Raw genomic sequence first — 15529 nt, forward strand, 5'->3', positions numbered from 1 at the left:
ATCGCGGATCCTGGTTCGTTTTCTCGCGTTCCACGCCGCCAACACGACGGGGTTGCTCCGTTTTGGCGAGACGTGCATGTGCAGCGGAAGCTTGTCGCGCCGCGCGCAACCCGCTTCCTATGCTACTGCTACCGGTTGTAGCGTGACTGAGCGAACACGGTCCTGAGACCGTGTTTTGAGAACGCGGACCCGGCCTAGTTGATTTTCTCGCGTTGCATGCCAACACGGGATTACGCCCGCAAGGTGTGTGTGACGGGCCTGTAGTAGCCCACGCCCCCACCCCATCTCGTCGTGCGGACGCTTGTGCAGCACACGGGCCACGCACCTCCAGCTTCCGCCCTTACCGATGTCCTGCGCGTGCAACGGTCGTGGGGCTAGCTCTTTCGCTGTCATCTTCGAACCTCGATCGCCTCCTTGTCCACCGCCGGCCGTCGCCATCGCGCCTACGGGGAATCTGGCCTCGTCAATCACCGAGGTGGCGTGGGGAGGGCTCTCGACTCACGACTGACGCGACGACGATATGATGTTACGCAGGCAGCAGGTAGGTAGCTATAGAACGAAGCTAGCGTCGCGGTCGTCCCGGCGCCTTTTTGACGTGTCGGGCCGCAGCCCCTGCATGGCGCACTCACGAGCAGGTTGACCTCCGGGTCCGGGGAACTGGAGTGTCGGCACGACACGAGGATCGAAAGCCGTACCACGTGGGTGGTTTTGGTCAATCTCGTTCCGTCTGGTGCGTGGCGCGCTGGCCGTCGGCCGTCGGGCGACACACGCCCGGCCGCAATTAGTCGCTGCTGGCTTGTTGCCACACAGGACTCCAGGCGAGCCGCGTGCCAGGTTCCGCGATCGGCAATTCTCTGGCGAAGCACCACCACCACGCTCTCATCTTCCAAACGGGGTTGCGAAGAAAGCGCGGCAGATGCATGCGTCCGGCGTCCCCCAGCCCGCTTCGGGGGAAAGAGGTCGGTCGCCCATCAGAGCACTCCTATTAATCAAGCAACCTTGTGACATGGAAGAATGACATCGATACGATCGTGCGTCATTCGATCGAGTCTCCATGTCAAGTTATTAGCTTACTGTTTAGAAGGGAACAGCGTCTCTATTATAATCCTGAGATTAGTCTCGAGTGCTCGCCTTCGATATATCCATCGGTGTCAGATGGGATCCGCATCAAAGAAAAGCGCTGGCCCTAATTAATCCTCCGGTATAATCGCATTGGATTGCAGATCGTACTCAGGGCCACACCTACACACTAGGATCCTCCATATCATTGACTTGGATCTCACGTTAGGTGCAATTTCGTAAATATATAGCCTGTTGTCGACCACGACGCGCGCGCCCGGGGCTGACTGTACCCGAACACGGACCGGAATTGAAGTAACCCAGCATGCACACATACATGCATGATGCATGGCGTGCTGCCTAGATTGATTTCCTGGACCGGTCGTGTTAGCGTCCGTCTCGTCGTGGTCTCCATCGCCCAATCACCGTTGAAAGATCGATAATACGCGCTTTTTTTTTTTCTAGAAATGTTTTGCGGCACAGCTGAGTTAGTGAGTTACATAGAGCGAGAGCGCGGTGTGAAAGCTGATAGCTGGTCTTTATTTTAGGCTTTTAGCAATGCTCCTGTCTCCTTTTGCACTAAACGTGGTTGGCGAAATAGAGTACATATATACGTTTCTAAGGAGGTCCATAATATAGCCTGTTCGGCTGGTATTAAAGCCGGCTGAAGCTATTTTGTTGTGAAAGAAAAATATTGTAGATTCTAAGCTGATAAGCGATAAATTTAAGTAAATAGGCCCACAGAATACAGACGCTATCGGCCATCACCAACCATTACTACTATTAGTAGTCCACGTGGATGGCTTCAGCTGCACAAGTTTTCTTTAGGAAAAAGGAAATAGTAGTGTTGAGCCGATGTACACATGCAACCTGGAAAAGACTATAGTATGTTCCCCTGTCCAACGAGAGCCGAGGGTAGGATTCCGCTTTTTGCCATGTTCCTTCCTGCTGCCTCACTGAACGAACGGTCCACGTCTCCGGGATCATCTTGGCTCGCCATTTCAAGAGGAGGAGATTTGCGGCTGTGCCATCGCCCTATATGATGTGGATTAGATTTGATCTTTTGATAGGTATGATAGCGTTGATTGGTGGAGACTTGACGTTTATGATTTAGGCTTTTAACAAGGACTGATTCGGACCTCCGCAACCGTTACACCACTGCTCTATTGGTTATCAACCACACGAACGCGATTGACCTCGCCGAGAAGGCTTTCCTGCAAACGAATCGAGAATACAAGCAAGAACGGGATGAACACAATCTGAAATTGCAAATAAATATGAGGCTTATGAAAACAAGAAGGAGTTCAAGTCTTTATTCGAAAGGACTAATCGCCACAGGCGAACAAGATCAAGAATTAGGACCCTGGTTCACAACAAGCAGCCTTGTCGGCACAGTTGCAGCAAAACGATGTCTGTTTTATGAGGAAATCAAGAACTAAACAAAATTCAAACCCTAAGGAGAGCGACGGCTGCTAATTATAGAGTCTTTGGCGTCAACCCCCCAGGACGCGTCCTTAATGGGCCCAAACACGATACACGGTCCAACGGACCAAAAGACGGTGTCGCAACACCCTAGCAGATTCTGGACGCTGACTTATTTCGACGATTCCCGTTGATTCCGAAGACCTTTTGATGTGAGACCACTTGCATTGGCTTCCTTATCTAATTAGCTTTCCATCCATATGTGTATCGTCGAAAACAGACCCGGACGCGCCTGTGTGACCAGTTTTATGACAGACTGGTCCTAGAATCCGAGATGAGCTCGAACTTGATTTGGGCCTCCACCTCGGTGACTCGAACCGGATGAGCGTCGGGCCCCCTTCTCGGTTAGGACAACGTCGCTGATCTCCTAGGCCTCTATCTCCAAGCATGGTCGTATGTATAGAGCTCATGTCCTTATCATCCTCCCTTTCTTTATAAAAAGTCGTCCTCGACGTCGATTGTGCTTGGAACTGATCCTGCACAACACAAAGGAGAACGGGGTTACGAAGACAAAGGGGACTGAAATAATTGTAAGAAGGAACGTGACCATGTTTTCAAGTTTCTAGCATGTCATCTCGCATAAAAATTTCAGCAAGCATGTAGACTCTATGATCCGAATACACACGATGTATGTCAACACTATCATGCAAAAGATTAGAACTAACCAAAGACAATGCAGGAATAGATAGTCTAGCAGACATAGGTAGCAACCAACAATGGTCCCCTTCTTGGAAGTGAACTTGTTTCTTTGAGGAACATGAGAAAATATTTGTATTATTATGGCTGCCCTCTAAACGATTGTAATCTTGTACAACAAAAGGAGAATTCATATTACTACGAATGTATACTTGATGTATCATATATTGTCCTTTGTTGTTATATTTGCCAATAACATAATATGTGTGTTTAGAAAACTAAGGCAAATTAGCATATTTAAAAAGGCTCTCCTCCAAACAATCTAGGTTACACAAAACATCAAATTCAATGTAACCCAAAGTATGTAAAGAAGACAACAGTTTGAGCTCATCAGTTTCAGTAGCAATATGAATAACATGTTTATTTTTAGCACAAGTGATTGGTTCCAAAATATGTAAAACTGAAGCATCATCAACCAATTCATCTTTATCATAAAGAACATCAAGCAAATTATCATGTGACAAAGATAAATTAAGAGAGGGTTCCCCTAACAATTGCTCTATGATAACATGGTTTATGGAAAAATTTAGTACATTAAAACAATTCTCACCTTCCATGAGAGTAGCACCATGGGCGTTACCTGTGTTCTTAGTAGGAGTAATAGGTGCATTGTGAAGTGATGGTTCTGAATTTTCATATAAGGTTGTGAGCTCCTTATTTTCTTCTATGTCATCCTCTCTTGCTTATGTATATTATCCTGCAGAAGGTTAGTCATAGCAAGAGGAATAACAATAGACTCTTCCTCTAAATGGTGCACCTCAACATATGAAGTCAAAACAGAAGGTGGATTAACAAAGGTTTCTCACATAAGGAGTTTCATATCATTCTAAGTTTGAGGTTTATCAGAAGGATCTAAAGACTCTTAAAGCTCTAGTTTGGTTTTGGTTAATTGATGAAACCCTAAGTGTTAATCTAGTTTATCAAAGTGATTATGAGATAGGTAGCACTACTCCAAGCGATGAAGCAGTGGCGAAGATCTTGACGATGGTGATGATTAAATGCTTGAACTTGAAAAGAAGAAAGAGAAAAATAAAAGGCTTAAGGCAAAGGTATAAATAGTAGGAGCCATTTTATTTCGGTGATCAAGACACTTAGCGAGTATGATCACATTTAAGTTAGATAGCCATACTATTAAGAGGGGTGAAACTCGTATTGAAATACGGTTATCAAAGTACCACTAGATGCTCTAACTCATTGCATATGAATTTAGGATCTAGTGGAGTGCTAACACCCTTGAAATGCTTGTGAAAATATGCTAACACATGCGCACAAGGTGATACACTTGGTGGTTGGCACATTTGAGAAAGGGTTAGAAACTTCACTGGTGGAGTGTCTGCTCGTAGAGTGCGGATAGCCCGACGGTGCCACCGGCGCCCAATACAGAAAAGATAGGGGTTCATAGAGTGACCGGACGCTGGTGGTGCAGTGATCGGATGCTGGGTTCAGAGTTCGGTCAGCGACAGCAGTAAGCATATGGTCTCGGTCTTGTGACCAGACGCTGGCGTGTAAACTGATCGGACGCTCATGGTCTGAGTCCGGTCAGTACTGACGCACGCTGACGTGAGACGCACAGAGGAAACGTTGAGTGACCAGATGCCGGGTGAGTTCGGTCGAGCATGACCGGACACGTCTGGTAGTGAAATTTCGCGTTTGGAACCTTACTGGAAATGACCGGACGCTGAGGTCTTGCGTCCGGTCACTTTCTAACTGATGCATCCGGTCATCACTTGACCGTTGAGATCGGGCGATCGGTGTTTGAAGCCGATGACATGTGGCAAGCATCGGGCGACCGGACGCTGGGGTCCTGCGTCCAGTCGAACTGACCGAAGCGTCCGGTCACCCCGTGTTGTGCCCAGAAAAGGGGTACAACGGCTCTATTTCGTGGGGACTTTCATTTAAGCCCCATGACCGGCTCAAGCTCACTCTCTTGGCCATTTGCATTGATATAGCAACCTTGTGAGCTTAGCCAAAGCCCTCCCACGCATCTCCATCATTGTTTCATCATCATTGTGAGATTGGGAGAGAATTCAAGTGCATTACTTGAGTGATTGCATCTAGAGGCACTTGGTGTTCGTGTTTTGCTGTGGGATTCATTTATTGCTCTTGGTGGTTGCCACCACCTAGATAGCTTGGTGTAGTGGAGGAGGATTGGCACGAGTCGGTGATTGTTCGTGGCCATCTTCGGTGATTGTGAGAGGATTTGTACCTTCCCTGACGGAGCGCCGAAAGGTAACTCTAGTGGACTGCTTGTGTCATTGAGTTACCTCACTTGTGGGTAGGTTCTTGCGGTGTCCAAATTGTGTGGACGAGGTTTGTGCAATACCTCTTAGCCGCCGAACCACCAAGTGTTGGTCGACACAACGGGGACGTAGCGTGTTGGCAAGCACATAAACATCGGGAGAAAATTGGTTGTCTCTTGCCATTTGGTATTCTCCCGGTGATTGATTTAATATTCACCTTGTGATTGGTTCACTCCTCTTTACGGTAGTATAATCACCCTACTCACTCATTTATATTCTTGTAAATTAGTTGTGGCAAGCTCTTTAGTATAATTAGAATTGAGAGCTTGCTTTGTTATTTTAAGTACATCTAGTGGAGCTCTTTAGAGTAGCAAGATTGAGAGCTCTTAGTGAGTAGTAACTTTGGAAGTTGTGTGCCTAGTAATCATTGCAACTATAATTATTGGATAGGTGGCTTGCTACCCTTGTAGAGTTAGAGCAAGTTTGTATTTCGCTATTTGTCATACTAATCAAAGTGCTCTAGTTGATTTGTAGATTTTTAAATAGGCTATTCCCCCCTCTAGCCATATTAGGACCTTTCAGACTCCCACCAAGATAAAGCAGAATGTCGCAAAATACTAGCTGCATTTTTTACCTTTCTCTTTGGACACATAAAGCAAGTAGCAAATATACTATGTACTCATCAGCACCTATACCATCATAAGTCGATGAATACGAACAACCTGTCATTGTTAGAAGACAGCAAAACACAACACAAAAGTATTATCCCTATCAACTACTTAGGTTGTGGACAAGGGAAAACAAGGCACTCAACTCTCTAGCGTCTTACCACGGTCTTACAAGTGTTCTTACCAAAGCGACAGGCGGTGCAATCGGTCGGTGACTGTGATACCGTTGTAGCTTAAGTGTAATAGTTGCAACGTGAACCTCTACTTGGTTAGAAGAAAGTGGAGCTTGGACATGCACACTATAGTAGCAAGGAATGTCAATATTCACAACTGAATAGCAAAGCTGAATAAGTATCCCGAGTACTTGTCTTAGTTGCTGGCATATTCACGTTCCAAGTAACAAATGTATCAAGTGATGTGAACAGCAGGAATATGATTAGGAACATGGTAGAAATCAGCACACGCAAACACAGCTCAAATCACGCTCTCTATGTGCTCCTCTAGATATTGTTCTACTTTTGTCCCTCTCTTTTTTCTCTATTTTTTGGTTGTCGTTGTTCTTTTATTCTTTGACTTTTTCTTTTTATTTTTTGATATTTTTTCTTCACTTAGGAGCACAAAAGAAGTAACCACAGAAAATATAAGCTTAAACAATGAAAGACGTGGCCTATGAAAAATTCAGAAGATGTGCTCAAAATTGACAAAAAGCTTGTGACCACGAAAAGAGGATCTTGTGACTAGTTTTTGGCCAAAATAAAATTTTTTGAATCCAGCAACGCTGAGATGGACGGATCCAAAAAAAATCTGATCAATTTTGATATATGGAACGTCGAAATCCGAGTTCGTATGCGAAAACTAGATCAATTTTGACAACTGACTCCGAATTAGAGGACAGAACGGGAACAATGCGCGCAAAAAGTTGTTTGCGACGTCTATGGATAGATGCAAACAGTGAAGACAAGTGTAACAAATTAGATGGCGTGAACTAGGGTTTGATGGATACAAAGAAAACATAGCAAGACTTGAAGGTGTTTTCGGATTATAATGAAAACAAAGGGAAAACACAAACTGGACTAAAAAATAATCTAAAACCAGCAACCAGAACTTGCCCAAGGACACAATCTCAACAACGCGAAACAGAGATGAAATTACATGGCATAACGAGTTTATAGGACAGGTAATATATGGCGGTGTATTTTTTTTTTGCTTTTTGTGAACTATAGGTAATGCAAAAACAGTAACAATCTAAAGGGTAAAATAAAGTTATACCTAATGGGCAACAAGGTCTCTGATATCACTTGATGTGGATTAGTCCCGATCTTCCGATAGGTATGACAGCGTCAATTGGTGTAGACTCGACGTTCATGATCTAGGCTTCGAATCAAGACTAATTCGGACCCCCGCAACCGTTACACCACTGCTCCGTTGGTTATCAACCACGCGAACGCGATTGACCTCGCCGAGAAGGCTTTCCTGCAAGCGAATCGAGAACACAAGCAAGAACGGGATGAACACAATCTAAAATTATAAATAAATATGAGGCTTATAAAAACAAGAAGGAGTTCAAGTCTTTATTCGAAAGTACTAATCGCCACAGGCGAACAAGATTAAGAACTGGGGCCCTGGTTCACAGCAAGCAGCCTTGGCGGCACAGTTGCAGCAAAACGATGTCTGTTTCATGAGAAAATTAAGAACTAAACAAAACACAAACCATAAGGAGAGCGATGACTGCTAATCATAGAGTCTTGGGCATCAACCCCTCTGGACGCGCCTCTAATGGGCCCACACGATACACGGTCCAACGGACCAAAAGACAGTGTCACAGCACCGTGGCAGATTCTGGGCGCTGACTTGTTTCGATGATTCCCGTTGATTCCGAAGGCCTTTTGATGTGAGACCACTTGCATTGGCTTCCTTATCTAATTAGTTTTCCGTCCATATGTCAATCGTCGAAAACGGAGCCCGGATGCGCTCGTGTGACCAGTTTTATGACAGGTTGGTCCTGGAACCCGAGATGAGCTCGAACTTGATTTAAGCCTCCACCTCGGTGACTCGAACCGGATGAGCGTCCGGCCCCTTTCTCGGTTAGGACAACGTCGCGGATCTCCTCGACCTCTATCTCCAAGCATAATCGTGTGTGTATATATATATAGAGAGAGAGCGCTCATGTCCTTATCACTATATATCAGGGCACATATTCTGACATCTGTACTGTGCAGCAGCGAGGTGGAAATGCCAATTGGCACCGATGCAAAAGATTTCAGTCATTTTTTCCTTTTTCGCAGTCCTGGAGATGAACATCAGGAAAACCTGCTTGTTGGCCAACCACTTGCCGACATCCATCGGATCAGTGCAGTCCCTACGATGAGAATATACCAATGTGAAAATTCTGGGAAGAAAAAAAAAAAGAAGAAGATGAAGAAAAACTGAAGCAGTGAAGAAAGTAGAAGCACCGGCCCAATGATCCATCTGAACCCGCTGCCAGGGGCTGCCGTTGCTGAGCTAAGCCTAGCCCTTCGTGGGCTCAACTTCGGAAGTCGGTCGGGCTTAAGTTTACGCTGCACTGCAAAAGGTAAAAGTCTGCGTCACCTCTGTCAACTTTTGTGAAAGTTCACTTTTCTCCGTAAACTCTAAAATTAGGCAAAACACCTATCTCAATTTTTAAGACCGTTTATCTTACCTCCCTGGTCCTGTTATAAGCAGTTTTGAATATGGTTTTGTCTTTTTATTTTTTATTAATTTCAGCCAAATCTTTGAAAAATCATAGTAAATCACAGAAAAATCATAAAAATGGAAAACCCAATTTTATTGGACTCCACGGGAGTAGATCTACATAGGAAACATATAATATGGTATGCTTTGGTACAAAGTTTATGTTGTGGCTTTAGATCTATGTTTTCTGTAATTAATTGGAATAATTCATAGTTACAATTCTATGATCCAATTGTGATGAAATTTTTATGGTGGACTAATTATTGTATGATTGAACTATAGTAAAAATTTCATATTCATTGGATAATATAGCCTAATTAATCAATTACTGGTATTCTAGAAAACTAATACATGTAGTTCTTGAACGGTACATGGTGAGGAGGGTGTGGGCGTGGGCCGGTTAATGACAGGCATTCAGAGTTGAACGGCTCATGTGCATTGCATTTTAGTATTTCTAGTGTATTTCCTGATTTTATTTTCCAAGGGAAAAGGAAGTATATGACATAGCATGATGACATGCTGACATCACACTGCTGGAGCAGAGAGCAGAGCACGGGCACCGCTAGGCCGGTGTTCGCCGCTGCGCGCACACGCGCGTGCGAAAGTGGTGCAAGGGCCTGCGCAACGCGCCTGGCCGGACTCTCGACGTCGAGGTCGCCGGAGCTGCCAGCGGCATGGCACCCGGCGGCGGCGCAAAGGACGGCCCCACTCGGGCAGCGTTCAGTGCTGTGCTTGCGGCCCTGTGCAGGGCTGGTACGCGCGGCACCCATGAGCCTCGCCAGGTGCAGCGACCTGGCCATGGCCGCTGCTGTCCATCCACACGGGCGACTCTGGCACCATAAGCGCGACCACCACGGCTTGGAGATGGATGCCCCTGGCGACGGTGAACGGACGTACGTAGGAAACGGACGCACGTAGACGTAGGTAACCAATTTGTATATCAGATAGACTCCCTTGTTTGAGTCGAGGTTGAGAGAGTCACGTAGGACGTACGTAGCTAGGAAACGGAGTCACGTAAGTACGTAGAGAAGAGTCGAGCGGGGCGATTATTTGCGCGGACGATAGCAATAGGTATTATATATACACCTAAAAAATGTCTAAGCTTCGCTCCGCTTTACGGATGTCCGCCCACGTCTACTCTACGGAGTATATACGGAGTCCGTGTTGTTTCCCCGCTCGTGACGCTTGTCACATCTACTGAGTCCGTATCCTGCATCCGCGTACGTCTGCGGAACTGAAAACAGAAGCTAAATAACGTACTAGCTCAAGTGCTTATATACATATATGACAAAAAAACACGTACAGGCTCAAGTCATTACGTCGTACGAATCCATCCAGTATATCTCTTCTCTTCTCTTCTCGATCTCTGCACTAAAAAATAACGGAGGTTATCGTGTGCGTGCCCCACTCATAACCTCGCCCACGATACGGCCGTTCGGAAAATACGGTCGCAACCTCGCCCAGAAACGGCCCTATTGGGAAACGAGTCCCGGAGCTCGCAAGCCTCGCGCACGTCCGCGGGCTCGTTTCTCGGCCGGTTCATAAGTTGGTTGAAACTATTTTTGTTGTGAGAGAAAAATACTATAATAACAAATAAGTTCAAGCGACCAGGCCACTCACCCACGTTCCACATCCCACTCATTATACGGAGTGCTTTCGTCAAAAAAATCCCGTTGGGCCCCAGCCACTCGTCTTCTTCGTTATAACTCTAACTCTGCTACGACTCATACGCTCCTGCCCGTTGCCCCCGCGCCCCCGTCAAAACGAGTCGACTCGCGGCCGTCCAGGCGGCCAGGCCGTTACGATCGAGAGTGCGTGAGTTTGTGATCTGATTCAGCAAGAACCCGATGGCAAGTTGATCTCAAGATTTACGGGTTTCAAATACAAATTGTTTGTTAGCTTCTTGTCTTTTTTCCAAATAATGCACAAATTTACTGAAACTTATAAAATCTATATAAAATTATAATCAAATCCAAAAATTATAATTCAAAATTTGTCAGGATCCTATCGACTAGAGAGTGTAACCTTGTCATTGCGTGTGAAATATAAATCCTAAAAAGGCATGTACAAACCATTAACAATATGCTCTAAAGTTAGTTTGGAAAGTCCAAAAATTATCAACTCCAAAGTCAGGAATATAAATCTGTGTGTGCGAATCGGAAGAGGCTCAATGGGCCGTACTCAATCTAAAAAAAGAATTGGCATACGCGTGATACGATCCAAAAGCCTAAATGTATTTGGAAATAGTTTTGATTTCCAATGCAAAATCGTTTAATACTTTTTTATTATTTTCCAAAAATGATCAAATCCTTTGCAGTAGGTGTGAACAAAAATTTAAACCCCCGTGCAACGCACGCGCACGTATCTAGTACACCTTAAAAAAATCCCTAAGCCTATCGTCTGCGCCACCGCCACCGTAAACCCCGCCCACGCACGCCGTATCGTTAGTTAAAACTCCGAGTTTGTTACGGCCGTAGTCCTCCGAACGGGAAAACGAAAAGAAATCGGAAAAGGAAACCCCTCCGCTGGCGGCGGCGCATCACGGGCACGCCGCCTCTGCCCCATCGGCCGACCACCCAGCCCTCGCTGTGTTTACGCGCACCGCCGAGCCCTCCTCGATAACCTACCTTAGGCTCTGACGTGCCGGCAGATGGGGCCGTGGAGGACGAACTCCGGCGCACACCGAGACTTCGCATCAAAGAAGGGCATTTGGCCGTGGCTCCAAGGCCGACTGATTCCCTGGGCCCTTCTGGTGGTAAGTTCATTTGACTTGGTTTCTCTTGTTCTTACGAGTTCACTTTAGCTTTTCACGTTTTGCTTGGTTATTTGATCCTTTCTTTTATTATCTTCTGGTACTTTCTAGGTGTAGAGATGGTCACATGGTTATCATACAGAATTTGAGCTAGGTTGAAATGTTTTTGATGATGACTTGATTTTACACGTTATGCCACGACAGGGCTAAGGGTTCTGAAGGACCTAGACCTGGCTCGACCTTTCTCCCTTGGCTTACAAGTTATTATAATGTATACAGAGCGCCTTTGAGTTTTTATTTCTAGGATCTAATTCTTCACCTGTTTAGTTCTTTCGGACCATTTCCACTTCATACTCCGAGGCGATAAGATCGATTTGGGGTGTAGTTCTAAGATGACAATTGTTGGTACTTTCTAGGTGTAGAGATTATTGGATTTATAGATTTCTTAATATGTTCGTCTAAGCCGTAAGCCACGCACTTTGCCATAAGCTTGGGCAAAAAAGTGATTCCCGTGTATATCTAGTCCCAAAAAATGTTGTTGACCTGTTGTTTGTTACCAAGACATATATAGAGGCCTTTTGCCTTGGCTTAAAAGACTAGCAGAGCACCAAACGGAATGCCTGCACAAGTACGCAGGGCAGGTGTGCTAACACAGATGTTACAGGCCATATACCAAGCTGGGGGGTCGTACACGTACATGTGCTATAAAAAACACTTTAGTCTGGAAATATTTGACCAGATTCTCGTGAAACCTGACAATTCCTCTATTGAAACTTGAAAGTTTCAGATAGGCTACATAATAACTAGTATTAACTAGCGTCGTGTCAAAGACAGGATTTCGCAACAAAAGACAGACCAGAATGAGCCCGTGTGGTAGTTGCGTACCACATCTAAAGAGACGTGCAACCTATATACAAGCGCTCTGGTTCCCCACTGAAAGCTCCATGGATCAATTCTCGTGGTGGGTGATGTGCTTCGTCAGTTCCATGCTTCGTCAGTTCCATTTAACAATAAGATGAGTGCCGTTTGTGCGCTTGTCAGTCCCATTGAACAATAGGATGAGACTTTACCATCTGATGACCCCTGCCACCGTCCTTGAGTCACTCTGATTGCCTGACACGATTTCACTAAGAATTACACAAATCTAATATTTTCTTCAAACGCCGATATTCTTTTTTCTTCTCTCGCAACCGACAGTCGATCCAGTAAGATTGGTAATCTGAATGTCGAAGGGAAAAAATCAACAACTAAATATCGTTAATTAACAAAGGGATCGGATGTGATCTGAATGTGTAAGAAAAAGAAAAGAAAGTCTAGCCATCTGCTCGCCATGACCAGGGCCGCCGCCGTTGTTGCTTCCCACCTAAACAAAACCAGACACAAGCCAAGCCTGAGACTGGAGAGAGCGCAAAGAACCAAGCACGGCGAGAAGAAGAAGGAGACGGTTAGGCCAACCATTTGTATCCTCCACCTTCACGCACCTCCCCTCCCCTACTCTTGGCGCCAAAGCAAAGCCGTTAGATTATTGGTCACCATCTCGAACCCAACCCGCGCTCCTCCCTCCCACCATTTATCCTTCCCGGAGAAAACAAGCGCGGAATGCCAATGCCCCCACCGCCCACCGCCCTCCCCTCTGGCGTCGTCGCACCACAGCAGCAATGCGGCCTCCTTCCTCCTCCTCTTCTTCGTCTTCGCCGTCGTCGGCGATGCCGGCGCCTGGCGGCGGCGGCCGGATGTCCGCATTCACGATGCGCGCGGTGGCGCGGATGTCGAGGGCCCGCTGGTTCATCTTCCTGCGCCGGGTGTACCAATACCAGAACGGGCCCAGGTCCGACCTGGGCTCCAACCCGTTCAACTCGCCCGGCTGGCTCGCGCTCGAGCTCGGCGTCATCGTCGCGCAGATGGTGCTGACCACCGCCGTCGTCGCCACCTCCCCCGCGGAGAGCCCCGCGTGGCCACTCCGGCTTTGGGTCGCGGCCTACAACGTCGGCAACGTGCTCAGCCTGCCCCTCCTCTATTGGCGGCACCGGCATTCCTCCGCCGGCGGCCGAGGCGGCGACGCGCTCTCGGGCGACCTCGAGATGCACGGCGCCAATGACGCTCTGAGGTAGGAGTTCGTACAAAATTTGATTCGCTGTTAATTCTTAGGTCTTTGATGGGCATTAATTATTCTCGCGCGCGCGCGATTGCAGGGACAGGTCGTGTCTGATGAACAAGGCGCGGGCGTTCCTGGAGCTCTTCTTCGCGATGTGGTTCGTGATGGGCAACGTGTGGGTGTTCGACGCGCGGCTGGGGTCGTTCCAGCGCGCGCCCAGGCTGTACGCGCTCTGCATCAGCCTGCTGGCCTGGAACGCCGTCGTCTACTCGCTCCCGTTCCTCCTCTTCCTGCTGCTCTGCTGCTTCGTGCCCATGGTCGGCTACGCGCTCGGCTACAACATGAACTCGGCCTCCGTCGGCCGGGGCGCCTCCGACGAGCAGCTCGCCGCGCTGCCGCGGTGGCGGTTCAAGATGCCCGCCGACGTGCCAAGGGACGGAGAGCACGATGATCAGGCGAGTAAAATTACATCCATCTCTCCATCGCACGCTAGCTGTTGCATAAATGATCACAGTGGAAATTTTGATTGGTATGAATAAAAAAAAAACGAAGTAGAAAAAGGGAGGCCAGGAAGGAATTCGCCAAACTAATGATTGGTGAACTCAACTGCGCGGGGCAGGCCGGATTGGGGCATGGCGAAAGTGGAAACGTGCGAGTATGAAATTAGAACGTGCTCCCTTTTTGGATGATACTAAACATAACAAGTCCTAACTATGCTTTTTGGATGGCGCCCACCAACGAAGCCCCCCTCGGTTAGTCGGTTCATGCTATTGTTGTGACCGACAGCAGAGCAGGCAAGGAGACTAGTCCTAGCTTTGCAGATAGCCAGATACTCCCATGATCGCTGTCATGTTCAAACTGCGATCGCCTGCAGTGAACTGAACTGAACTGAACTGCTTCAAGTCATGAAACAGAGCATTGTTTTACTACGAGTCTGAACTGAACCGCGACTGCAGGAGTGCTGCATCTGCCTTGCGCAGTACAGGGAGAAGGAGGAGGTTCGGCAGCTGCCGTGCACGCACATGTTCCACCTCAAGTGCGTGGACAGGTGGCTCAGGATCATCTCCTCTTGCCCTCTCTGCAAGCAAGAGCTCAAGTGATTGATGCCTACTCCACTCCTACGGATATGTAACATATTCTCTTACTCCGACTGCGCCCGCCGATCAGCGACGAGGGTCAGGCGATGCGTGCGTCGCACCTCTCGCGAGGATTTCGACGGGCCCGTGCTGTGCTGACCTAGTAGACGCTGACAAACGATGGATACACTTGCAGCAGGTAGCAGGAGAGTTTGATACTATATTACATAGATAGATCAAAAGGGAAACGTGTAAAGATATATAAAAAAAGCTCTTTTTGTATGTAATAATGTGTTGTGCGCCCTTGCTTCATACTCCTACAAGACTGATGAACGCACCCTTTTTTTTGTGCTGGAGATCAAATGGAAATACGAAGTTTTCTTTGTTGGGCCTTGCTAAGTTTTTTTTTTTTTAAATAGATGGAACAATTTTTCTATTTTTCAAAAAATAAAATTATACTATATAGATATAAATTCCTCTAATTATCTCCTCGACTAGAGGAGGTAGCAGGTGATGGTAGCCATTCAGATCTACCTAAACGGACGCTATTACCTTAGCAAATCCCGTCATCGCCATCCTTGGATGCATCGAATTAAATAAAAAATAAAATAAAGTTCATCAAACGTGGTCGGGCCCAACAGGATTTGGTGCGATTGAAAGGCCTGGACTGGCCTTAGAACGGAGGCCCGATCTCCTTATCGGATTAGGCTTGGCCCGTTTCCGTGCTCGGTCCAATTTAAGTGCCGAGT

At 46.9% G+C, this 15529-nt stretch overlaps 1 protein-coding gene across 1 annotated transcript; it reads left to right on the forward strand.

Annotated features, from left to right (window-relative positions):
• The first annotated feature begins 12905 nt into the window (after window positions 1-12905).
• Window positions 12906-15156, forward strand: LOC136458797 (E3 ubiquitin-protein ligase At4g11680-like). Its single transcript, XM_066458723.1, has 3 exons — window positions 12906-13716; window positions 13802-14159; window positions 14661-15156. The coding sequence occupies exons 1-3, from the start codon at window positions 13268-13270 to the stop codon at window positions 14802-14804; spliced, it is 951 nt and encodes a 316-aa protein (XP_066314820.1). The 5' UTR covers window positions 12906-13267; the 3' UTR covers window positions 14805-15156.
• The last annotated feature ends 373 nt before the right edge of the window (window positions 15157-15529 follow it).

Source organism: Miscanthus floridulus, chromosome 6, assembly GCF_019320115.1.
Source record: "Miscanthus floridulus cultivar M001 chromosome 6, ASM1932011v1, whole genome shotgun sequence".
Classification (NCBI taxonomy): domain Eukaryota; kingdom Viridiplantae; phylum Streptophyta; class Magnoliopsida; order Poales; family Poaceae; genus Miscanthus; species Miscanthus floridulus.

Coding starts and splice junctions, on each gene's coding strand:
- LOC136458797 (XM_066458723.1), top strand. CDS start 13,268: ATGCGGCCTCCTTCCTCCTCCTCTTCTTCGTCTTCGCCGTCGTCGGCG. Junction 13,717..13,801: donor GGCGCCAATGACGCTCTGAG/GTAGGAGTTCGT, acceptor GCGCGATTGCAG/GGACAGGTCGTGTCTGATGA. Junction 14,160..14,660: donor ACGGAGAGCACGATGATCAG/GCGAGTAAAATT, acceptor CCGCGACTGCAG/GAGTGCTGCATCTGCCTTGC.